General features: G+C 41.6%; 1 protein-coding gene and 1 long non-coding RNA gene across 4 annotated transcripts in view; one reads left to right on the forward strand and one right to left on the reverse strand.

Annotated features, from left to right (window-relative positions):
- Positions 1-1903: 1903 nt before the first annotated feature.
- The window catches only part of COL9A1 (collagen type IX alpha 1 chain), a 70591-nt gene continuing 47977 nt past the window's right edge, over positions 1904-24517 (forward strand). Inside the window, exons 1-10 of one of the 2 annotated variants that reach the window (XR_005933531.1) lie at positions 1904-2187; positions 2510-2583; positions 3984-4061; positions 4202-4334; positions 11988-12384; positions 20849-20926; positions 21595-21615; positions 22773-22847; positions 23395-23430; positions 23540-23602. Coding sequence is in view for 1 of the 2 variants with exons in the window: in XM_030007473.2 (XP_029863333.1) it covers positions 2174-2187; positions 2510-2583; positions 3984-4061; positions 4202-4334; positions 11988-12384; positions 20849-20926; positions 21595-21615; positions 22773-22847; positions 23395-23430; positions 23540-23602 (969 nt within the window). In the remaining variant the exon portion in view is untranslated. The remainder of the gene's footprint in view (positions 2188-2509; positions 2584-3983; positions 4062-4201; positions 4335-11987; positions 12385-20848; positions 20927-21594; positions 21616-22772; positions 22848-23394; positions 23431-23539; positions 23603-24517) is intronic. The other variant, XM_030007473.2, reaches the window with a different exon arrangement.
- Positions 18712-21542, reverse strand: LOC115338693. Of its 2 annotated transcripts, none has more exons than XR_003922503.1 (3): positions 21436-21542; positions 19366-19449; positions 18712-18782 (listed from the first exon to the last, which is right to left on the reverse strand). It is a non-coding gene; the product is annotated as an uncharacterized LOC115338693 (long non-coding RNA). The 2 variants fall into 2 exon arrangements; XR_003922504.2 differs by lacking the exon at positions 21436-21542 and adding an exon at positions 20744-20865.

Here is a 24517-nt window from a genome sequence, read left to right on the forward strand (position 1 = left end):
CTGAAGACATCAAAATGCACACAGGACAACCAGAGCCTATTAGTGTCTGCTAAAGAATTTTTCCTTTTCCCACAAATAGAATAGTAAACGGGTTTTCCAAGCTTTAGTTACACAGTGTCTCCCATGCTTTATTTCAGTAAGCATGGCTTTTGAAGACCTTGGATTGGGAAAATACTCCAGGCTTAAAAGAAGTTACACCCATGAGAATTGCTGCAATGAAATGCAAATGAAAATAGATTACAGTTTGTTCAGAAACAGAGTATGTGTTCTCTGAATTTCTCAGAACAAGGCTCCCCCTCTTTGGAGAGGATAATGTGTGTGTCAACAACCCCAGACACAAGCAAAGGCAGACATCTTCACGTCATGTACGAAAAAATATTTGCTAATTTACTCAAAGATAGTACCACTTAGCTCCATATCTAACTACTGGGATGGTTTTTTCTTCCTTAATGCTGCGCCAAATAAATTGGCAATACTAAGCAGTCTCAAAGGCAAACTTAATGCCACAACTTATATATGACAAAAGAGATGGTTTGGCACCTGGATCTTTTCCATTCCTTCACAAACCTTCTGGTACTCCTTCTAAGCCCTGGGTGCACTCACTTGTTCCTTCCCATGCCACATTCCCATGCCCTTCCCCTTCTTTATAGCTTCAGGTGACTTCCACGTCCCGCTCTGCCTCCTGCTCCTTATAGAATCCTCTTGTGCCCTACAAATATCACTGCATGACACAACGGTAATACCTGCACGGGGGCTGAGTGAGTCAGCTGTGTGGTGACTTGGGCAAACTTATTGTGAAATCAAATTAATATTTCTCTGATTTTTAATTTTCTTTATTGACAGTGGTTTCATGTGCCAGTTCTGGCACAGATACCATATGTTCACTACCGTGATGCTGGACGGCAAGGCTCCCTGAGCATACCTTTCTCTTGACGGGGGAAAAAGTAGTATCACCCAAGATGTGCTTGCTTAGGCATTAAAATGTGACGGCAAAAAAAATTATTCACGGCAAACTGTTCATGTCTATGATCCAGCCCCTCCCTTTCTAACAATAGACATAAAAGTGTGAACAACGTTAACACTGGAATTACCAATACTGGGAATGTGAGTTACAGCAAATTGGGATGAATGGGGTAGTTCATTACTCAGTTATTGCTTCAGACTCTCAGCAGACAGCAGAGATCATTGCATTTGCTATATCCCACACTTAAAAAAAAAAATCTGGAAATTTAAACTACTGTAGAATATTAAGAATCCAGAGAAGATGAAACCTTACAAATGTGAGGTATTAGCACAACCTAGCATACTTTTCCATACATACATGAATTTTGACTGTGGTAACTATTGGAGACATTCTGGCTGTTCAACTCTTTTCCTTGCTATGCACACAGATTTTAGTCTCTCTCTCTCTTTTTACATCCACATGAACAAATATGAATAAATTTCTTTGTGTGTCCAAACAGGTCTAATAGTCTATGGAAAGTGAGTGCTTTATCAATGGCAACAGAAGAATAGGAGTCTGCTTAGTAATGCCTATGTGTATTCCTTGAAAAGGTTTGAGTTTAAGCAATGAAAACCCTTTTACATAATTGGTTTTATTCAGAAGAACCAACCGGGACATGACCAGCTAGGCTTCTCCTGAGGCCACCTGATGAGTAAATCAGTGAGAAATGGAAATGCCCTCTTTATAGGACTGGGGTTCCCTTGTGCCCAAAGCTTTGAGTCTTCACACCGCGTCAGGGCCACCAGCTTCCTCAACCCCCCTGGTACACATTCTTCTTTCACCTGCCTGGCTGAACAGCAGACCCCGCCACTCAGTGACTGGCATCGCTGAACTCACATCTTCTTAATCTCCCTGCCCTGATGCTGGCGCAAGCAGCAGCAGCCTTTTCTTTGCTCTCTTGGCTTCTTTATATTCAACTGGGTCCAGAGATCCGCCCTCAGAGCCTGCCAGGACACACATGTCTGTCCAGCCTCCACCTCCTTCCCTTTGCAAGATTAAAACGGCCCCAGCAGCCTGCACCTCCCTCCCTGCTGGGTCCTGCGTGGGGCAGGAGGAGCCGTCTGCACCCATTGCCACTCTCTGCTACAGGACTCATGAGAGGGAGGCAGGGAGTGTGACTATATACACCACGTATTCACATGAGAGAAGTGAAGAAAGCCAGCAGTGAAGATGAAAAGCAACTGGTAAGAGAACAAGCGGGATTTAGGGAAATCTGTAAATAAGAGATTAGAACAGTTAAAGCTGTCCTTGCCAGCTGCCGCCTTTGTTGTTTGGTTTTATGACAGCATTATGCGAAGGAAATGGTAATAGAAAGAGCTTTATTGACGTTTTATTATAAGGCAAAGACAAAAAGTTCTCATGTAAAGAAATTGTCTTGTCAAATCTGTTAGTAAATCCTTAACTCGGGCTTTTATACATTTAATATGCACGGCTCAGAGGAGAAAGTCAATAACAGAATCTGTCAGAAACTATAGATTCATACTGGAGTTTTCTTTCTGTTTACAGGAAAATTACAGCTTTCTTTTACCTGTGTAGTTTTCTGTGGTCTTTCATCTCAGCCACCATCCAGCAACAATCAAGTAAGGAGACAGACTTTATCTGCATTTCATCTTTCTGTAATTTTGACTGTCAAAAGAATTATTCTGAGCTTATTCAAAATTAAAGTCCTCTCTAGCTAGCCACGACAGAAAGGGAGAACTTTCTATGTGTATGTATGGACGTATGTATGTATGCATATGAGAAAAAGGGGAAAAAGCAAGAGCTGTGTGTGTTATTTTAGACTTGCTATTAGATGTATTTTCAAGGTAAGGATTAAAATCTGCATATAGGTGGTAGATACAGGACACAAACCTCCCCCGGTCTTTCAGTGGTTCCAGTTAGAGATTATTCTGCTACATGTGGCAACAAACTGGTTCTACTTTATTTGCTGGGCATAAAATATAAATGGCTGGATGTCAGCCATATGGCTCATCAAATAATATAGAATGAGGCCGTTTCTAAGGTGTAATATGTCAACCTGAATGTTCCCTTTAAGTCTATGTTGTCAGAAGGAAACCCACATTTATGGTTGAGCCTTTGCAGCACACAAGAGGCTCTCTGTAGGTTAGAAATGCATCTCCTTCCAACTTGCACGCTTCATTCTTCCCCATCCAGACTCTACTAACATTTTCCAGATTGACCTGATACTGGACTTGTACATGACTCTTAAACTCTTCAAATAAATGTTTATTTTTTCCTTCTTCCTTCCTTAAATTAGGGGAATCTGGTAGGTTTTCATGCTCATTACAAGGCTTTTTGACAGATCATATTCTGAAAAATTAGTTTTTTACATTTGATTTCCTCAAACAAATTTCTTCTACATTCTTGTTTGGGTCAACAAAAAAGGTCTATAAGTTCTTCTTGCCCTCACCCTATATTTCATGAATGATCATTCTCTGATCAAATGTGGCACAGAGGAAGGTGGGAACACCTGGAATACCAGAGAGGATGGAAAAGATGCCAACAGTTTCTCAACAGTCTCTTTAGTTGGCATGAGGTTTATTTAATTTTCCTTGGGACTAGGGAGACTGTTGATTTAGGTAACTGGCTTTTTTTTTTTTTTTTGAAGTTTGCTTAAACCACCAAAGTTCCAAACCAAAAACTCCTTACACAGCAGGCCTTCTTATGCTACTACTATTTCTCCATAGCTCTGAAAGAGAAGAATTATTATAATACTCTCATTTAAAGGCTTGAAAAAAAAAATCAAATAATCAGTCAAGTTATAATTTTACATTTGGAGCTCTCTAGAAGCAGATACTTATTTTCTTAGATCTCTGACTTCACTGAGTACAGTTTAAAGTGATTATTATATATATAATTATTATTACTATTTATAGCTATAGTTAATTCATAATATTTTTACTGTGTCTTCACTTAATTTTTTTAAGGTGATCTGAGGCAATGTGCAGAACGTGGTTAATAAATTCACCCTTTTTTGCAGGACTACCAGTCATTCTGGGTGCCAGTCAGAGAACTGATCTCTGCCCAACAATCAGGATTGGCCAAGATGACTTACCAGGCAAGTAGCATCCTGACTTTTTCAGGAAAAAGCGGCTGTTCAGAAACTTTATCAGGTTATATTCAGCTCTGTGACTGCACAGTTCCCTAATTAAACTAAGATGAAAGTTACATTCTGGACATGTATATTTTTTCTTGTAGGCTTTGACCTGATTTCTCAGTTCCAAATAGAAAAAGCTGCTTCCCAAGGAATAATCCAGAGAGTAGTGGGCTCCACTTCTCTCCAAGTGGCTTACAAATTGGGACCCAATGTAGACTTCAGGATCCCAACCAGGTAATGCCTTTTGTTGTTTGACTTTAAGATATACATATTTTGCAATATTATCGTTTAAGAAAGAGATCCTTTCCCCAGCTAGATCACCTCATTTGCACAGCTTTTGGAAGGGGAAAGAGGAGTTCAACTTTTTTTCATGCCACCACCAGACCAGACTGATTCTGTAACAGCAATTTCAAGGACTTCCACTTTCCTCTACCAATGATATTGCTCAGGGTGCCTCAAGATTTGCCGATAGAAAGGGATTCACCTCTAGGAAGTGAAGCTAAAAGTTGTTGATGACTTGAAAAGAGATAGGGAGGCAAAGAAAAGATAACATGAGGAGACTGAGGAAAGTTTTCTCAAAACATTGACACAAAGGGATCTTTCTGATCATGTAAGGATTGCAGAGACAAGGTAGGATAAAAGATTAATTGTACGGTAAGGGGGGTTTTTTTTGCTTTTTGGATAACTGTTACATGCATGTTCCTGGCTGCTTTATGGTCACGTAATCTATAAAAGATGAAAACTATTATTTAACATGTCACAGGCAAGTTGCAATAGGAGCCATGATTTAGGAATCTAATTGTGTTTGTGCTTTACAGGCCAGACTTGCTGTTAGTGAAGGAATAGAGACAGTACAGTAGGGTAGACATGTCTTTGCCAAACTTTGGCAAGCCTGGATTCTGGTCCAGCACCTTATGTAATTAAGAATGCCTTTACTTAGCAATTAACTGGAAAGACCTTTAATTGGACTACTGTCTCAGCTAGGAATAAATGGAGGGCAAAGTGCTTCTGTCATACTCTGACTATCACTGACAACATTGCTTGGTGCAGTCCTCCCTGGCTTCTACCTTCATAGCCACCAGGTTAAGCTAGTTTACAGTGTAACTGGTTGGTTACATTGGACTCACGACTACTTTCCATCCCAGTGGCAAATCAAGGCTGCTAGTGCATAAATGTGAATCCAACCACAGACAGTAAATGGGATCTTCATTTCACTAGAAGTTGGAGATTCTCAGATTTTCAACTCTTGGTTCTTAGCTCAGAAACAGTCTGAGCTATCAAAGTGGTAATATTTTCATTTTTAAGAAAGTTTAGACTTACTGCTATAGATGGCTCTAGTGAGGTATATGCTCAATATACACGAGTTATCCCTGATCAAGCCTATACCAGCTGCGTTAATACACTACGGCATCTGAGCTGACTACTGCCACTGGGCTGCTGGCTGGGTATGGTGCTGTAGTATCACGAATGTACAACATTCAAGACACTGGTACTTCCAGTCAACACCGTGCTGTTACACTGCAATGCTACCTCATGGTATACCTGAAATTTGGCCCTGACTAAAAAGTCACCTGTAGTTGAGCTATGTCTTGTCCCAGGGAATGGATTGAGGCTTGAGTCCTGAGAGTGCTCTAGTGCATCAGCGTTCCGCTCCTCTGTCACTGAGCCTGATCTTGCTGCTCTGCTCCAGAGTTATTTTACAGTGTGCCCCTCTCAGGAAGCTGACTCGGAAGGAGTGAAGTTGGCAGTAAGCAGCTGGGGCTAACAGCACAGGAGAGGCACACCTTAGGCCATTTCCAATTTTTTTTTTTTTTTTTTTTTAAACCAGAAGTCTCCACAAAATCCTTATAATGTGGCATGGTAGGTGGGTTTTACTGGTATGAATCTGGGATGATGAAATGCCTGAGAAGCTTTTCAGGAATTAGCAAGTTATGCAGAGCACCTCAAGCAAGGCTGAGCATCTTTAATGGCATGGGCATAGTTCTGGCTGTCTCAGACCCAGGCATTGCAGCAGTCCTGAACTCCTGCTGCCTTTCCCTCCAGCAAGCCCCCGCTATCCTTTATTCACACATGGAGTATTTAACAATAATGTAAATATTTCCTGGGTTACCAGTGGGCAGCAGCTGCATCCCGTGGCTGCAGGGAGGGGAGGGAAAGGAAGGGAAGGGAAGGGAAGGGAAGGGAAGGGAAGGGAAGGGAAGGGAAGAGGGAAGGGAAGGGAAGAGGGAAGGGAAGGGAAGGGGGAAGGGAAGGGGGAAAGGAAGGGAAGAGGGAAGGGAAGGGAAGAGGGAAGGGAAGGGAAGGGGAAAAGGAAGGGAAGGGAAGGGAAGGGAAGGGAAGGGAAGGGAAGGGAAGGGAAGGGAAGGGAAGGGAAGGGAAGGGAAGGGAAGGGAAGGGAAGGGAAGGGAAGGGAAGGGAAGGGCGCGCCGCCCCCGCGCCGCGGAGCTGTCCGTGCCCGCGGTGCTGAAACGCCGCCCCGCCGCGTGGGCCGCCGTAGCCTTCACCGGGCAAGCGCACCGAGGGATCATCCTCCGGTACCTGCCGCTGGCGCTGTGAGCTCCTGCCTCGCCGGAGATGGGGGAGGCAAAAATAGAGGGACTTTGGAAAAAGTACACGGCACTGTCTTCCCGAGCTGGATGGCTGGCATAGGCAGGATGGCACAAGTGCTGTAGGAGCACTGGGGAGGGACCCTCAATAAACATGTCAGGCAACAGCGGGCTCTGCGCCTGCTCCGCTGCGGAGATCTCCTCTCACACCTTCGTTAATGAGCAGCCATATTAGTACCTGATAACCCGACAGCCATGGACAGTCTATTCTTCTCTTGCCTTATGAAATAGTGAGGGGTCTCCCTAAGAAAGCCCGTTCCCTGGCGTAAGGCTTTCAAGGCTTTTGGGGAACTGATGGGGAGGTGGGCACACGCGTAGAAATGGCAAGCAAGCCAATTACAGTATCGGCACAGAGGCTGTGCTGTCGCTGTTCCGTCAGTATTTATCAGGAACTGTAAAATAATTTTTTAGACTAGCGTATGATCGTTATACTAATGTAGACGGTGGCTATGGCATGGAAATGAGAGCTCAATTAGATGGGCATGGCTCTGCGTATTTATTCAGTCTTTCCTGTAGCAATAGCTTATGCCTTGAAAAGCTTACATAGCTTCCTTAAAACGCTACTAAATTGTAGCTTGGTCTTTTTGCTGCTTAGCATGCTTGCCAAGGCCCAGAAGTACACCCCAGAATGAACAGAAATGATTGCACACAAGTCTTGACTTAAGCTTCTCCCATCATCCAAATGAATTCCCATTGGCCATTGCTTCTTCTATCATAAAATCCCCTGAAGAATCAATATAGTGTTCTTTGTGTAATAAGGACCCATGAAATTGCCATGACTCATACCCCTTGTCTCTGACATGCTGAACCTGTCATTTTTCATTTTAATCTATGTACCTGTTGTAGGCGTCCACCAGTTAGTAAATACAAAATTAATACTGGTAATTTGGATAATAATTGTGTTGATTTTTAATGGCAAACTTTAAAAAAACCTATAGTAGCGCAAAGGAATATGTTCATGATATATTTTCATGTGGGGAAAAGAGCTCGCTATCTTTATGCACTGGATGAAATCTTAACCCTTTGACTTACAGATGCAGCTGTCGCATCACAAGGACCCTGTGTCCACATTAAAATAATGCCAGGGAACATTCCAAGGCATTCACATTTGATCATCTATACTGTTAAAATATCATACAAGACCTTGGCATGGTTTGGGTCCAGACTAATTAGCACTGTTTAAACAATTCCTGGACACAGCTTGGCAGCTAGCATAGGCCATGGACTGTTCCCTATACGTGGCTTGCATAGAGTCATCATGTTTTGGATGTAAGCAGGTTTAAACTTTTTCATGCCAGCTGAACTTAGTATCAGAGAAGAGTCCTGGGCATATTGAATTTAGCAGCATGAAGGTAGCCTATGAATCTGGAAATGGTACCTCCTTGCCTGCATCCTCATCTCAGTAGAAAGCAGAGCAACAAAAAAATTGAAGCTGCCTCTTGAACAGCGTTTATACTTGGGGTAGTGGTGTACTGCAGACCTCTTTAACAGGCGACATGACAAACACATTATGATAAGAAATTATAAAATGAAAATAAGAAGTTCATAAAGCTTTAGCAGCAAGCTTGGAATATCCAGAGAATTTCATAGGCTGATTTCCTGTTTTTTTCCTGTGGGAATAATGCTTCTCTGTGAAGTAATGCTCCTCAAATGCATATGCCCAAAAGTCTGGCTTTTCTACATCCAGCCACCAAAGTTCTTCAGGTGCTTTTCCTTTTGCATTACAAGTAAGATATCTTACATAGATACTGATGATGACACTGTAATGGAAAAGACAAAATGCACCTAAGAAGCTAATTAGCTCAGAGGAGAAATAATTAGCTCAGAACTGGATATTTCTGAAGAATAGAGACCAGCTGAGGGTAATGAGTCCTAACAAATTACTTCTGGCTAATGACTTAGGATGGTTGCTTTTAAAAATGCTTAGCTAGGTTTTATTGTTATTGCTTATTTGATGGCTGCCAGATAGTGCCTGCCAGGTCAGCTGAGATTCTAGGAGGCTTCAGGAGGTGCAGACACAAGTGTCTCCAGCTGGAGCAAAAGAACCCCCACTCCTGGGTACATGATACTGCGTTATCATAAGGTTGGCCAGGGGAATTTCTACAGCCACCTCTAGTGGGTTGTAGTAACATTTCTAAAATCTTCATTTATCAAGGAGTAAGTTATCTCAGTGGGCAATGGAGCTCACTTAAGACATTAACTGTTAATGAAACAGGTTTAATAAAATAAGCAGTTACTTTGTAGTATTCAAATTAGAACATAGTTAACCTTTTAGCATACTCTGCTGCTCTTGATGAATCCTGAAGTGAGTGGGACTACTCAGGGCATCCACCACCGAGTCAGATGACTTATCTTGGCTATATTGATGCCTTGGTAGGACTCAGCCTTGAAATCTCAAAGAAATCTTTCTGGTAAGCACTCAAGCTACAGGATTAATAAGAGTCTTAGGTATTTATGAAAAAGATTAAAAGAAAAATTACAGGCTTTGGGAAAAACTGTGTACTGAAATACACTGAAACCACTAAAGCCAATAGAATTGCTTTTCATTACCATTGGAGTAACTGAGAATAGAATCTGTCTCTGCTTTACTTGTAGAATTCTAGGTCTAAATCTTGCACAGTAACAGTCCCCTGCAGAGTACCTTTCTGGCAGTGGGTCATGCTGTGCTTCGTTATGTTGAGTCACTTTTTACTTTAGTCTAAAGACAGCAGTTCTTCTGACTGGTTATTAAAAGTTTTTTAAAATGTAAATAGCCATGTTCGTGCACTGACTTTTTCTCTTTACTGTTCTTTATACACTTCTTTTAATTTAGTTTTCCCTTACCAGTGTCAGAAGCTCTTACACAATTCTTCTTCTTTGTATATTGCTTGGAAAAGTTAACACATTTCTTTTCTATTTTAACTTCTGAAAAAGAAGGAGGACCCATATGATGGCTTGTAAAGAACTAACTCTATAGCTAAATATGGTGCAAGGAATCCTTTTGCCAATCTGGTATAAACAATCTAATCAAAAAGTGTAACTATGTTTACTTACTAGTTTTTTTGGTTAGTCGGGTGGCGGGTTTTTTTGCCCGTATAACTATGTCAGCTGAGGTGGAGTGAGAACGTGTGTGATATTTTAACCAGTATTGCCATGACAGCAAAACTTATCAGTACAGAGAAAGAATGAAAACCTCTCCTCAGAAGATCTGGGATTAGTATTGCTTCCTTCAGCTGCGGAGCTTGGTGTATCAGATCCCCTGGAGTCACTGAACTTGACAGAGAAAGCGGAATGTCACATGGAGGCCAGCTAAAAAATTGCCTAACAATACCACCTTCAGTACGGTAGTAGTAACACCAGATCTTGTGCAAGAACAAACAGTGGGATTCAGCAACCGAAGAGATAAATGACTCAGATGATCTAAGGTTTTAGCAGTAGAGGAGATTGAAATACTTGTTTAAGAGATATTATAGAGGAAGAAGGACACACAGGGCCATAAAAGACATGCTGAACTGGGTCAGGAGCTTAGTAAGAGTGAATGTTTGTCTGGACAGGGAGAGGGAGTATCTTCCTGGAGTAGGAAAGAATATATAAACATGTTGCGTAAGCTAGAAGCCTGACACAAGGAAGGATAGGGCACAGTAGTAAACACCGGAAAGTGCTTAGAACAGGAGGAAACGTACAATACCCACGCATTGACATTTGCATTTGAGATGGCAAGATACAAACTGGAACAAAACAATGAGAGAACACAAGAAATGAGACAAAATCCTATCAAACAAACCCAGCTGTGACAGACTACTGCATCTGCAGTCATCAGAGACATAAGTCATAGCAAATCACAGATGGTTTAAAGATATTGGCAAGGAACCCCCTTTTCCACCTTTTCATATCTCCACACCTTGTGTAACGAGATAATCTTCCAGCTAAACATTCCCCTTCCTCATACACCAGCTTTCAGGTGTATGTAAAGGCTCATGGGGAAAAAGGAGAAACACCAGCAGTTCGGGTATTTTATTAGGGTGAAGCTACTGCTGCTGCTGCTCCTGCCAGGCTTGCCCCGCTCCTTACTGAAATCTTGCTGAGGCTGTGCCGTCACCTGCTGGAATATGATTGCACTACAGCTCCGGACACTTCAACACCAAACTACAAACTGTGGAGACTTTAGCTGGAAGTACTCTCTTACTAAATCAGTAGCCATCAAGCATACTGGATAAGAACTAATTTATTCCTTTTTGGTTTGTTTTGTTTTGTTTTTTTCCCTTAGCCTGAGGTTCACTAATGCTGGCTAAACTGCTGTGAGATAGGACTGATCTGCCACTCAACAATAATCTTTGCTCAAAATGCCTACTTGTCCGAGAAGTTATTCTAATGAATGCTGGTGACAAAATAGCTCTGCATGTCTCCATACTTAAGAAATTTATTCAAATACAATTTATTCTTAAATGTGGATAGATGGCAAGTAATGTATTGATGTCAACTGGATTATGACACTACAATTTTACGATCCATAGAATATGAAACAGCGTATTTCTTAAATATTCTACTGGATTCACTGACACATTTGAGATAAAAAATGACATTACTGTTTTGCACAGTGACACAGCCAGTAGTACTTGTTTGTGTTTCCAAATCTCACATGTTATAGGAGTTGCAAAAGAATGAAACATTTTATATGTGGCAAATCTGTACCCTGCTACCTGTAGTCTTGTGGTTGAATGTCGCAGGACAAAATACGTTTCTAGTGTGGGTTCTTACTAAGCGTGTGTGTGTCAATGAATGATTTGTTGAATGATTTCTGCTGGAGTGATAGCTAATATGTTAACAAAATGGTTATTGTCAGGCTGAACAAGGAAATGCATCTGCAAAAGACATTCTTACGTCTTCAAAACCAAATCAGATCTGCATTGACTACGTACCTGGTCAATTAATTATTAAGTCACACTATGTTGACTGATTTTGTAAGTCCAATAGTAGGAAACAGTGTAATTGTAGGATATACTTTCTAAATGTGAAGTAGGAGTTTGTTGTTGCTCCAACCATTACACTTGGAAAGGGTTATCATAAATATTGTACAATGTTGGAAGAACCCACATTTCTGAACCAGTTTCCTTTTGCCATTAGCAACACTAATGACTCAAAAGGACATTCCGTTTCGGGACTCTGCATGCAGAAGAGCACTGATAAAAGCATGGTTGAAATATGGTTCCACTGAGTAACTGTTTCTCATTACTTTGTGGTGATATGTGGAGCTTTTCAGAACAAATACACAACAAATGTACTGTATTTTGATCCTACACAGTGCCATATATTCCAATGGATTGCCTGATGAATATTCCTTTCTAACTACTTTTCGGATGACTGGGGCGACGCTTCAGAAATACTGGACTATTTGGCAGATTCAGGATTCTTCAGGAAAAGAACAAGTTGGAGTGAATCTTAACGGTCAAATGAAAAGTGTTGAGTTCTCTTACAAAGGAGTGGATGGAAGTCTCCAAACTGCATCATTTTTGCATTTGCCTTTCTTGTTTGACTCCCAATGGCACAAACTTATGATAAGTGTGGAAGCAAACAGTGTCACACTTTTTATTGACTGTATTAAAATAGAATCCTTAAACATAAAACCAAAAGGGAAAATCAGCATTGATGGCTTTGCTGTGCTTGGAAAACTTAAAAATAATCCTGAAATTTCAGTTCCGGTAAGTTCCAAAATCTTTTATTACTGCAAAAAGTGTTTTATAGGAACTTTACGCTTAGTATGTTTTTGTGGAATGCATCGTCAAATGTTTTCTGGGAGCAGAAATGGCAGAAAATAACAACTTCTTGGCAGGTAAGTACTAGCTTTGTTTTTTAAGTTTTTCACATATATATTCTGTGTAAGGTAAGAGATGACCCAGGTTATATCTAAGTTTCAATAGTGAAATTTCTCAGACATCCACACTTCTGTCACCGGATTCTGCTCTGTCTGGTTGTATCAGTTGGGGGGTTCCTCTGTTTATCTCATATGTGGAGCTTGATCTAGAATGAAGTCTAGCGTGGACTGCACCTCACACCAAAGAGAGCAAAACATTCATTGACCAAGAACTGGGACCATTCTTTCATATGCATGTACCAACCATCAGCTAGAAATAATTAAATGTGTCTTTGGCAGAATAAATATTTTAAATAATTAATACAAAGGAAATATCTCCTGTAAGGGAGATTGACAGAGGTCCTTTTTGATCTACTGTGTTGTTCACACAAGAAATGAGACCCACGTTTACATCTCAGTGCTAAATCAGAGATTATCATGAGTACTTTATACCTCAGGAGACTTCTAATCATTGTGCTACCTGGTATGATCATGTTCACAGTCGCTTTTTCTCTTTAATTAGCTAGAGTTTTTTGAAAAAGACTGACCTGGAGTAGGCAGTGAACTCTTAAAGAAGGTTCTTGTTCATGAATCGTGTGAGTGATAAGTGTAGCATCAGAGACTAGAACAAATCCAAGCAAAGGGCCCAGCAGAGCTGAGGCATAAAGCCTGCCCATCTCCACAATACCTTCTCCCGGCTAGCTCAGGACATCCCACCCCCATATCATGGCTGCTGTGAATCCCTGTGTTAGACTTTTAACTTCCCCTGTGCATTGTAGTAGACACCTACACTCACTGCGGAGTGCTCCTTTATTCTGTGTAGCCAGAGTAGGCAGTGAAATGCTTATTCTATATCCTGTTAGTGGATTTAATGCTGAAAATATCCTCTTCATGCTGCTACATTGCCAGGAGAGTTGTTTTGATGGAGAAAATAACATTGGGGGTGACATATGGTAAATATTGAATGCTTTCGTGCCCTTCAACAAAGAAAACCGAATATGAAAAACCTCAGGGATTTTATTATTTGATTATCTGATTTAGTTTCTGAGATGAGCAATTAATATAAAGCTCATACAAAGTGACATACCTGTAATTTCTGACAGAAAAAAAGTTGTAGCTGTCACATCTGCATTCTGCCTTTCAGACAGCCATGAAAGTGTTTTCTCAGTTAGTGTTTTTTTCAGCTAATGAGTTATACTGCACTTAATGCTGAATAATATAACAATTTTGTCCCATGGTGGCACTAAATGACATTTAAGACTTCGGGAAGGCTATTTCTGAATTCACTTCATAGATTAAAAGGATTCAAAACACAATTGAAAAGAATGCAGAAAACATTGCGAAGTTCCATATATTATCCTGTTCCTTTTCCAAGGATCCTCTTTAAGTGTGTTAGGAACATATGGATGGTAAGATACCCATATATATATATATATATATATATAGGGTACTCATTTCAAAATGAGTTGAATGGCAAAAAAGAATCAGATACTTAATATATTGTAGCCATTTTCCACATACCTACACTGAAGTTTTGCATCAACTTTAAAATAAAAAGAGTGAAGTGAGATATAATCTTTTAACTATATTTCATGTTGTTTGCAAAAAATGTGGCCATAGGATAACCAGCATAGTATAAACTTGAAAGGGGAAATGTTGCAACAACAGAAGCATCTCATGCTTCGTCACCTCTGTATGTTTAGGTTACTATATTGCACTGTATAGAAATCAGTTTTACTTGAAAAATGATGACAGAAAGCTGCCCCAGGTGTCTGAAAGTGGCTATCTATCTAATATGTTGCTATAGATGTGGATTAGAAAGTATCAATAGCTGAAAAATTATATTAATTCTGTTGAAAACAAAAGTTAGTCTTTGAAAATGTTTTTCAAAAGTTATCAGCTGGAGCTGATATCAGTTATCAGCTGGTAATCTAATGATTAGCTGCATACGTATCTTAGCTCTGCTAACTGGTCTGAGGGATACTGGTGCATGAATGGATGGATGGGATGATGAAAACATTACATAATCTATGCAAGTTACTTGGATGAAAAAATTTCTACCTCAATATTGTATTCCTCGATGGAAAGATACTTAGATTAAACGCACAGAGAGCTACAGGTATTAATGTAATAGTATTACAACACCTAGTATACAGTGCTACAGTAAACCATGCCCTCAAGTTAGGCACAGTTATTCCTTTGAAAATGAGGAGGCTTCCTGTTGCCTGTTGAAGTAATGATTAGAAACAGCAGCCTACAAATGAGGAGAGAGATGTGGTATTAAGGTTACCTTGGCAAGAACTCGGACCTCTCCCCCTTCTCTGTTCTTGCTCTGGCTGACCTTTGGCTAGCATTAAAGAAGTCAGGGAAAGAAGCAGAGGGAATTCAGGATTTTATCACCTTTCCTCTCCAGTCTGTGTTTTGCAGAGACTTGCTCTTTTCAGCAAGGTATACAGATGAGGAACACCGATTACCCTAGGCTCTTCAGGCATCTGGTGGGGGAAGTGTCTAGCATTAAGTTCTGCCTCATCTATGTTTAAGCACGTACATCATTAGGCACTAGCGTAAAGCTACGTTAAGTATAGGACACCCTTCTTCAAGGATGAAAAGACAGAATGGAATTAAGTCATTTTTACAATTCACCACTTATTGTACAAAACATTTGTTTATGCCCTTAGCATGTTTCTGGGAAGATTCAGTCATATTTAGTGTATTTTCTGAAAAAAATCAAATCTTTGCATAAGGTAGGGCTTAAAACAGGAATATGATGCACATTTTTTGACAAGAAGAATAATGAAGCACTAGAAGAAATTATCAGGGAAGGAAGAAGGTAAGCATCACATTACATTTTTAAACAGAGTTTGGATGTCTAAAAATACATATTAATTCAGACAGAACTGTGGTTTGACATAGGACTCCCTAGACTGAATTGCATGGCCTGTGCTATGAAGCCAAATATTACAATAGTAGTGGTCCAACCTGATATGATAAAAATGTAGCTTTATGAAGACCATATTCTCTGAAATGATGACAAAGAAATTACACAATGTGATGGATTAATAATTTTATAATGGCTGATTATATTGCACAAGTTTCTGTTTTAGCCTGTGCATTTAGTTTCTCTTTAAATTGAGTAAATAAATTTATGTTCAGGGATACTCTAGGCTTATCCTTTAACTTGCTTGTCTATACTCAGTATAAACATCTCAACAGCCTTGGTTATTTAATATGTCCCAGGCACAATTTCTAACTTATTTCCAGTCATTGTTAAAGTATATTACTTCCCGTGGTATAATTTTTAAAGGACATAAATTATGTGTTTCCTATTCTTCTTTTTTGCAGTATTCTGTGAGTGCTCTATTTATCTTGCAGAATAGGTCAACTTCTTATAGGTGCACTGTAATACATGTCATTTGAAAAGAGATTCTTTATTGCTTGTTGTTACTATGATTGCCTAGGAGAGTAATAGATAGAGTTCCATTAGAAACTACGGCTTGCCTTTGAGCCTTTACAAAGATTTATTCCAGGATTTCTGGAATGTTTTATGGAGGGCAAATTTTTATACAGGTTTACAGCTGCATTTTATCTTTTTTTTTAGATAAAAAAGAAAATAGCTCTTTTTATCTAAAAGTAATTCAAATAATCCGCTATAAACTCTAAGCAATACAAGATATATCATCATCTCAAAACTGAAAAGGACCTTACTTCCTAAATCATGTGTTTGTTATAGAAAGTTAAGGGCATTCATTTCTTACTGCTCAAAGATTAACTGCTGTGAGATGATATAAATTCCCTTAGTTTCTGCGATTTCAGAGGCATTATGCTGATTTACTCATCATAGACACTAAACACTTTGCCAGAAGTCATCCTTGGTCATTATTTAATTGACATTTAATGCTGTTATTAGTTCAGGGCAGCTACGTGACTTGTAATGTCTAAGAGGAAGCTGCTTATCAATATTTGCTGAACAGGGATTAATTTACACCATGGAACAGATTGTGTCTGTGTACTGTAAAAAAGTCACATCTCAGGTTTTTTTCACCCTGTGAAATCTCACATTCAGAAGGCTGAACCCTTGCTATGGAAAGTCAAATAACACCAGAATTTGCCAGTACTGTTCTAAGGCTTTGAAAAAAGATGCAAAGAAAGTGAAGCTCTAAAAACCCATTACAGAGATGTAGGAAAATGGATAAAACATGTTTATAATACCTCTAGAATGAGATATGTTTAAATATGTGTAGCTTATTCTTGGTCACTTAAGAAATGTACAAAGAGTTGATAGCAGAATTCCCTTAGAACAAACATAGATATCATGGATGAAAAATTGTAGAAAACCTTCACCTGAATATTACTCAACTGAGTTGTACTTCCCCTGAATCATCCCTGAGGCAGCGCTAGCCCAGCGGGGCACAGGGAGCCAGTTCTCCCAGAAGGGACCTGCAAACGTGCTCAGAGTGTCAGGGTTTTCCTTAAAGCCTACGGTACTGCTAAATGGTAAATGCTAAATGACTGCTGCTATACTGAAAATACTACCGTAGATATTTAGGTCTTATTTACGTCTTACTTAACCTTCATCTCTCTCATCTAAAGCACTAATAAGACAACTGAATTGCACTGCTGATACTGAAATGTGCAAAGCTGTGGCATTTCCATGGAATTTAAGAGGACAAAACAGGAACAGACAGACAAACATAACTAATCCAATTATATCTGTGCTGACTAAGAAATTAAGATGAAACAGAAATCCTATAGGAATCTTGGAAAATGGATGTCAGAAATATTGACCTATGGGTCTTAAACACCTATGGGTCTTAAAGGATTTCATTTTAATAACTTTGCTTTATGATTACCCCTGATTTATCTGAGGTTCAGTTCTGAGAACTTTGTGCCTGTACTTCATCCTTAATAACACTTTGTACTGATATCGACAGAACATCTACCCATGACATCTTCAAAATAGTGGCATCCTTTAAATCAGATTAATATAATCAACAAGATCGTTGTGAAATACTGGCGAGGGAAAAGGTACCTTGGCAGCAAGGCTAGGACATATTTGCCTTTCCCTCACCTCTCCTAAATCAATGGGAGGTCAGTCGCACCTTTACTACCTTGCCAACAAAAGAGTTTTATTCTACCTTTTAAAAAAGTCAGACAGGTTTCATCTCAATTTTTGATTATATATAGTGTCAAAACAGTAACAAAAGCTCTAAGCAAAAAATTTACACAGTAATCACAGTTTATTTAAAAAAAATAATGCTGCCTGACTAACCAACTGTGAACTAAAAAATGTCAAATTAAAGCTGCATGTTCAAAATATTTCAACTCCTTTTACATTCACATTATTTTTTTGTATATGTTTTGTAATAATGTTTTTGTAAATAATGCTAGGTCTTTTTTCTGCATAGGATGCCTGCCTCATTTATTCAGACTTTTTTTTGTGTGTCTTAAACTCATGAGAGTACTAGGCCTTAATGCTCACCATTCAAATCCCATCTTGAACAAAACAAAGTGATTGGTTTTCTCTTTGGCCATTCAAGAGCATTGGAAGAAAATATATGAGACACTAAAAGGATTTCCTGGCAGAGTGAGTCAAGTTTCCACTGCAGCAAGCAATCACATCTTATATTCTCATTAATAAATTTATCTCTATTTTAATATTGATTATGTTCAAAGTTGAAAAACTGGGTTCAAACTTAAAAAATGTATATGCATTTGCTAGTAGTATTCTCGTAAGACACAGATATTGGCACTTGGACAGTCACGCATCAAAATCTAACACAACCCAGTAATTAGCATTTTATCATCTCAAATCTTTCTCACCTTAGTACAGAAGCCAAAAACCACACACACACAAAAGTAATTTTTTCAGTGTTTACAGATTTTCTACCATGCTATAAGTTGAAAGCACAGCTCAAGACTATTGATTTCAGCTACAGTTGTTAGTGATCAGCCTTTCTTCATAACCTGTACCCAGATACTTCATTTCAGGCATCCAATTCCCTCCTCCTGCCCCATGCAGAATGCTCTCTAATGTGGCTATTTTGATTTAAATAATTTGTCAGCACTACATAAGAATTATGAAGCAAAAGCAGGCTCATTCAGTGGCATGCGTCTGCCTTTTCCACAAAGCCATCCTTTCTTTTTTTACCAAATTTCACCCCATTCACTTCCAAACTTACAGTTTCTGCAGTACGGGAACCATTTCCACGGCCTTGTTCATTCCGTCTTTTGACTCAGCAGAGCGTTCTAAGGAAAGAAGTGTGGAATCACACGATTTTGGATTACATACAGATTAAATTTGTACAGGCAACCTTAATCATGGTATTTCCTAAGTACTCAATGGATGACTTTTCAATTTTAATTTTATTTAATATCATTTTAAATTTAATATTAAACAGACCAACTGAAAAAGTAGAAATTCTGTCACTTAAAACCATGTATATCAATTGAAATCAGAAATAGATTATTATTTAAATAATAAATAGATTATAAACTGCTTTAGAGGCAGTTATGGACCTCTTTCCCTCTGCAAGTGAGCTTCAGAGGTGAATAATGTAGAGACTCAGGACTCAGAATCTAGTTGTATGGTACGAAATAAATTATCATATAGGTATCACTTGACCCCATTTTTATGCCTTTTAATATATCCTCATCTTCAGATTCCAGGTAGCCTCTTATTTTTATTATTGTATTGCTGCCTTGTAGTATTAAATTATACTATAGATTCACTTCTTTTATAAGTATAATATGACATTCAGTTGTCTATTATTAAGGGCTGGGAAAGGTTTTAAAATGAGAATTGAATAAAGGAGATAGAGAATTGACTCACAGATCGTGGTGTCAGATAACAGGTAAAAAACCCGAGCATGCTGCCTCTTGTGGTCTAGTCTCAGCCCTCTGGAAACCGTGATGACTGCAAAGTAAATGGAACAGTAGAGATGTGATAGTGACGATTTCAGGAGTAGCAGCACTGAAATGGTGAAGGTGAAAGCAAAAAAAAAAAAAAGAAAAGAAAAAAGGCAACTTGTGGATATGTAGGTGTCTTGCAGAGATCTTAAAGGACTTCAGACTCAAAGCATTTATTAGCTCTAGCAGTCAGCATGCAACTCAGTCAATGTAAGGATAGTGGCGGGAGAGGAAAGCATCTCAGAATGACAGTCTGCCTTCAGCATCAGTTATGGGTTGGGACTGAAGAGAGCAATGAGATATCCCAGAGGGAGCACAGAAGGCAGCCAGGAAGCACCAAGACATTATGTTGTGGGAGGAGGGACGGTGTGGAGCTACTTTAGCTCAATAGAATAAGAAGAAAGAGTCGGAGAAGCAAAGAAATAAGAAGTGAAAGCCCCTGGACACTCACTTCTATTTTCAGCTTCTCAGAAAAAACAAATCAGAGTCTTCTCTATACCAGGGCTCTATGTTGTAACAAGAAAGAAAACCCCAAACTTTCTTCCCCCTCAACCTCTCAGCCATATGTAATGAAAAGTGATAGGAGCCTCTGAATTTTATCATCAAACTGAGAAATCTGTGGATAAGCCACTCATTAGCAGTTCATAAGCCAACCTGATACTATATGTGGGAAGGGAAGATAACCCAAGACTTTAAAACTTAGGTACAATAAATATGCACAATTTAATATGCTTCTGGCACTTAAAATTCCACGTGATGCATTGTATATCAATGGATATACCTCTGAAGCTGTATGTTTGGGCTATTCAGTAACTTTCAGGAGAGGGTATGGTTTTTAATCTATCTAGCACATCAAGTGAGTTTTAGTTGCAGCTTCTGAAAAGAGGTTTGCCTTAGTCCTGTGTCGTTTTCCAGTGCCAAATACAAACGTTCAAAGAAGATGTGAAATTTCACAGATGTGTATTACTCAGTTGCAGACTGTTGCCAGTGTGCATACGATCCTGCTTTTTGAACTTCTCGCACTTCGACCACGTTTCTGTCCTCAGACCTACCGCTCTTCACGGGCGCAACTATCCACCTAGAGCAAATCCTTTGGCGTGCCTCACAAAACCACCACACAGCTTGAGGAAAAAATGCCCGTGCTTATAAAGAAAACATAAAAAATGACACATGACAAATCTTGCCTTCTCTTTAAAACCCCTCGGCAGGTTTACGCCCCCTCTAAATTTTAAAGACCTCCACAGTTCGGGGACGGACTGAGCTCCCCGATACACCCACAGCTATTATCATTAAATACCTACCTTTTAAAACACGCCGTTAGCTGACCAGTGTCCCTCCTACTCCACCCTCGGCCAGCGTGACCCCCCCCCGACCCGAATTAACGTGATCTTTATCTCCTTTGCCAGTTCGAAATCCAGTGGATGGTGATTCACTGCGACCCCCTGCGACCCCAGCGCGAAGGCTGTGGCGAGCTGCCGGCCCGGGTGAGCGACCTGCCCCTCCTTCCCGCCCTTCCCCTCGAACCCCTGCCCGCTGGCGGCAGCGGCAGCCCACAGGAGCCTCGTTTTTTTTATTTTTTTCTCCCCCTTTCTGGCCCGAGTTGCCTGTTTTTACCCTATCCGCCTGGAATTCGGTGCCTTTAGAAATCCAACCCCCCAGAGCAGCAGCAGCAGCCGCCTCATTTTAACCCTTCCGTGCCTTACTTTCTCCCCCCCCCCCCCCGGCCGCCTCACCCACTGCTCGGGTGAGAGACTTCTGAAAGCTCAGGGAGGGATTTTTCGCAGCCGCCTCAGCGGGGAGCCTGGCGGCGGGAAGGCCGCGGCGGGGAGGGGTGAAGGCAAGGGTCGGTGGCCGAAGCAACAGCAGCAGGGCAAAGGGTTAAGGCGCTGCCGGCATTCCGTCCTCCCCTTCCCAGCCTTCTGCTTTCCTCCAATCCCCGAGACCCTCCCCACGGCGTTAGCGAGCAGCCCTGAGGGGCTGCGGCGGGGCTCACCTTTCGGCCGGCCGCCGGCCCCAGCAGCCGCAGGCCGTTCCCTCCATCGCCATGGCGCGGGCTCTGCGGGGGCTCCTGCCCCTGGGGCTTTTCCTGCAGGTGGTTTGCCTCTGCCTGGCTCAAGTAAGTTTATCCTGACTTTGTTTTTTTCCCTCGCAGATAAGCCAGACGGTGATCGAGGTAAGTGTGAGGGAAGGGACGGTGCTCTGCGCTCAGGGGAAGGGTGCGGGTGAAGAGAGACTGGCTGAAGGCCGCTCTCTGTCATGCCCCGCCACCGACCCGCTGGAGGGTTTTGGACCCTTTTCTCCCCCGTGGTAGCTGTAGCTAACCCTGACGCAGCCCCGGCCCTTCTGCAGGGGGAAGGCGAGCTGGCTGCCGGGCGGTGGGTGCCCCGTGTGTGTGTGTGCCTACATGGTGCTGCCTGCTAGGCATCAGGCAGGCGCCCGGTGATACGGAGGGGCCTGAGCTCCATCGACAACTACCACCGGATAGCTTGTTACTGGGAAGACTGGTGTGGGGTGGAAAGGCACCCAGAGCAGCGGTGCTGTGGGGAGCGAGGGGCCAGGCTGAGGGCCCCCGCAAGGCCCGGGCCGGCCTCTCGCTCACAGAGCACTGTTGTGGGGCCAGGGTCGGAGCTTGCTCTGAGGAGAACAGAGCTCCCCATTATAGGGAGGGAGACCTGTAAAAGCCTTTCTCTCGGTTTCCACACGCCGGTGGCACCTCCTGCCGCCCTCTCGGGAGCCCCGTGCTTTGAGAAAGCGCCTCTGTAGATGCTAATGTAATCCTGAGGAAAGGGGAAACTGCTGAGCCTGTCAGTGGAGTAGGGAAAGGGTTGTTTTAAATTTTCTTTGCTAGCACAAACTCTTAGGAAGACTGTCTCCTTTGTGTTGGCCGAATGAGTAACTGGAGTAGCTTAGTGAATTTCAGTGTTTGATTTGCAAAAATCACTGTTTTTGTTTCCACCACCTGGTCATTGCCGTAGGGTGTTCAGAGCCTTCTGGGCTGGGGAGTTGAGCCCCCTCCACCTTGCCCTGGCCCTGCCAGCATCGCAGGGTGGCCGGGCTTGGGGAAGGGGAGGTTTAACACCTCATCTACACTCTTATCTGTGAGAGGAGCGTTGCTGGTCATCCTCGTGACAGCTAAGATGGGATAGGGTGTGTGGGTCCTGACACTTGTGGTGTGTGTGAGGACACAGCTCTTCCTCATCAGCTCTGACCCCCGCAGCCCCCAACCAACCCATAGAAGCCCCCTCTCATTATGCTGGTCCCCCCAGACTGGCTCTCGCAGGTTTGCCAGGTTTTAATTGCTCCTTTTTTTTCTTTCTTACTCCTTGTCAGAGAGGTCTCCCTGGGCCACCAGGCCCCCCAGGTCCGCCAGGGCCACCAGGAGTTCCCGGTATTGATGGCATTGATGTAAGTGTTTCCCATGCCCTGCCTAGGAAATAGGAAATGCCTTGAGGTGTACCTACATTGTCCTCACTGTCAGCATTTGACCCTGAGGTGTTTGAATTTGGCTGCAGATCCACATAGGAATTGATGGGTCTCATACTCTGCAGCGGGCTGGGGCAGGGGGAGAAAGCGGCCTTTCAGATTATCTCTGATATGGAAAATATAGGATTATTTATTTTATGTAATCATTATCATATGCTATGATTATTTGCCTTAAATGGGGTATAGGGGTTTTATAATTCTAATCTCAAAAGGGATTATGTAGTATCACTCATACTAAAGCATGATAAGGATTTGTGGTGTTATTCCTGATAGGGCCTACTATGTATTTTCCCTCAATTCCTGTCAGAAATTTCTGTGATTATTTCTATTAGTGTATAATAGAGATCACGTGGGTTTAATATTAATTTCCTACAATAAGAATCGTTTTGGGATTATTCCTGTTAATCTGTAAATGTAAACCATGAAAAGTCCCTGTAGCTCTAAAACCTTCCCTTTCATATCTTGTTAGGGGGAGAGAGGTCCTAACGGCCCCCCTGGTCCACCGGTAAGTGATTTCAGCTACTTTGCATTTTCTCCTGCAAGAGGAGAGGTTTTGAGTTTTGTTTCTGCTTCCCTCTCTGAAACATGCCTAACTGTCCATTTGAATCCTGAAGGGTCCAGATGGGGATGCAGGCAAACCAGGATCCCCGGGCCTGCCTGGAGAGCCAGGAGCTGATGTGAGTACGCTTGACTTTCTGGAATTTCCTCTTCTTCTTCTTTTTTTCCTCTTCTTCTTTTTTTTTTTTTTTTTTAAATTTAAGGAAAATACTTGGCTTTAGTCTATTTCTGTAGAAGCACGACCTCCTTTTGGGGTCCCTGGCTCCCTCACAGCTGCCAGTGCGTGCCAGTGGCACGCCTCGGGGAGAGGTGCTTTTCTTCAAGCTAAAAGGTGCTCTCTTGGCGGAGCACAGCCGGGCTGAGGGTGGCCGGGGCAGCAGCTGAGGAGCAGCGCAAGGGCTGCGGGGTGCTGCCACCCTGCTCTGGACAGGGTGCTGAGCAGCGGTCCTGTGGGGAGGAGGCCATGCTGCATCCTCGGGAAGCAGCTTCGGGTCAGCACCCTGCTCCCTGTGGAGCGAAGAGCTGGGCAGCAAGGTCACTGCCTCTTCTGGGCAGTTGGTGTCTGATGGCCTAAGGGGGCTGTGGAGGGCTTGTGTTTAGTAATTTTAGGTCTTGTTAGCCTCTCCTTCCCTATCCCAGAGAAAGCAGGAGGGGAAAAAAATCATTTAGATCAGCCCTGTAGGCCTGATGGTAAAGTGTACAGTTAACTTTTTACTAAATTGAAGCTTAAAAATGAATTTTAACTCGGTTTCTGAGGAAACCCTGTGATTTCCATAGAGCTGTTATTCTAAAGAAAAACCTCCTAGACTTCAGCCACTGCAGAGCTCGTACCTGCTAATGTATCTTCCTTTCTCTGTGGAAAATAACACAGAATAATAAAGTTTCAACATCATCCAGTGTTGACGGCCTGTTTGGTTGTATCTCTTGAAGAAGTTAGTGGCGATAAAAACACCTTCATACATTTCTGGGAAACTCTTCATATTTCTCTCGAGGGCAGTGTTTGAAAGCATTTCTTGCTATGAAGCAAGATTGTT

Source organism: Aquila chrysaetos, chromosome 2, assembly GCF_900496995.4.
Source record: "Aquila chrysaetos chrysaetos chromosome 2, bAquChr1.4, whole genome shotgun sequence".
Classification (NCBI taxonomy): domain Eukaryota; kingdom Metazoa; phylum Chordata; class Aves; order Accipitriformes; family Accipitridae; genus Aquila; species Aquila chrysaetos.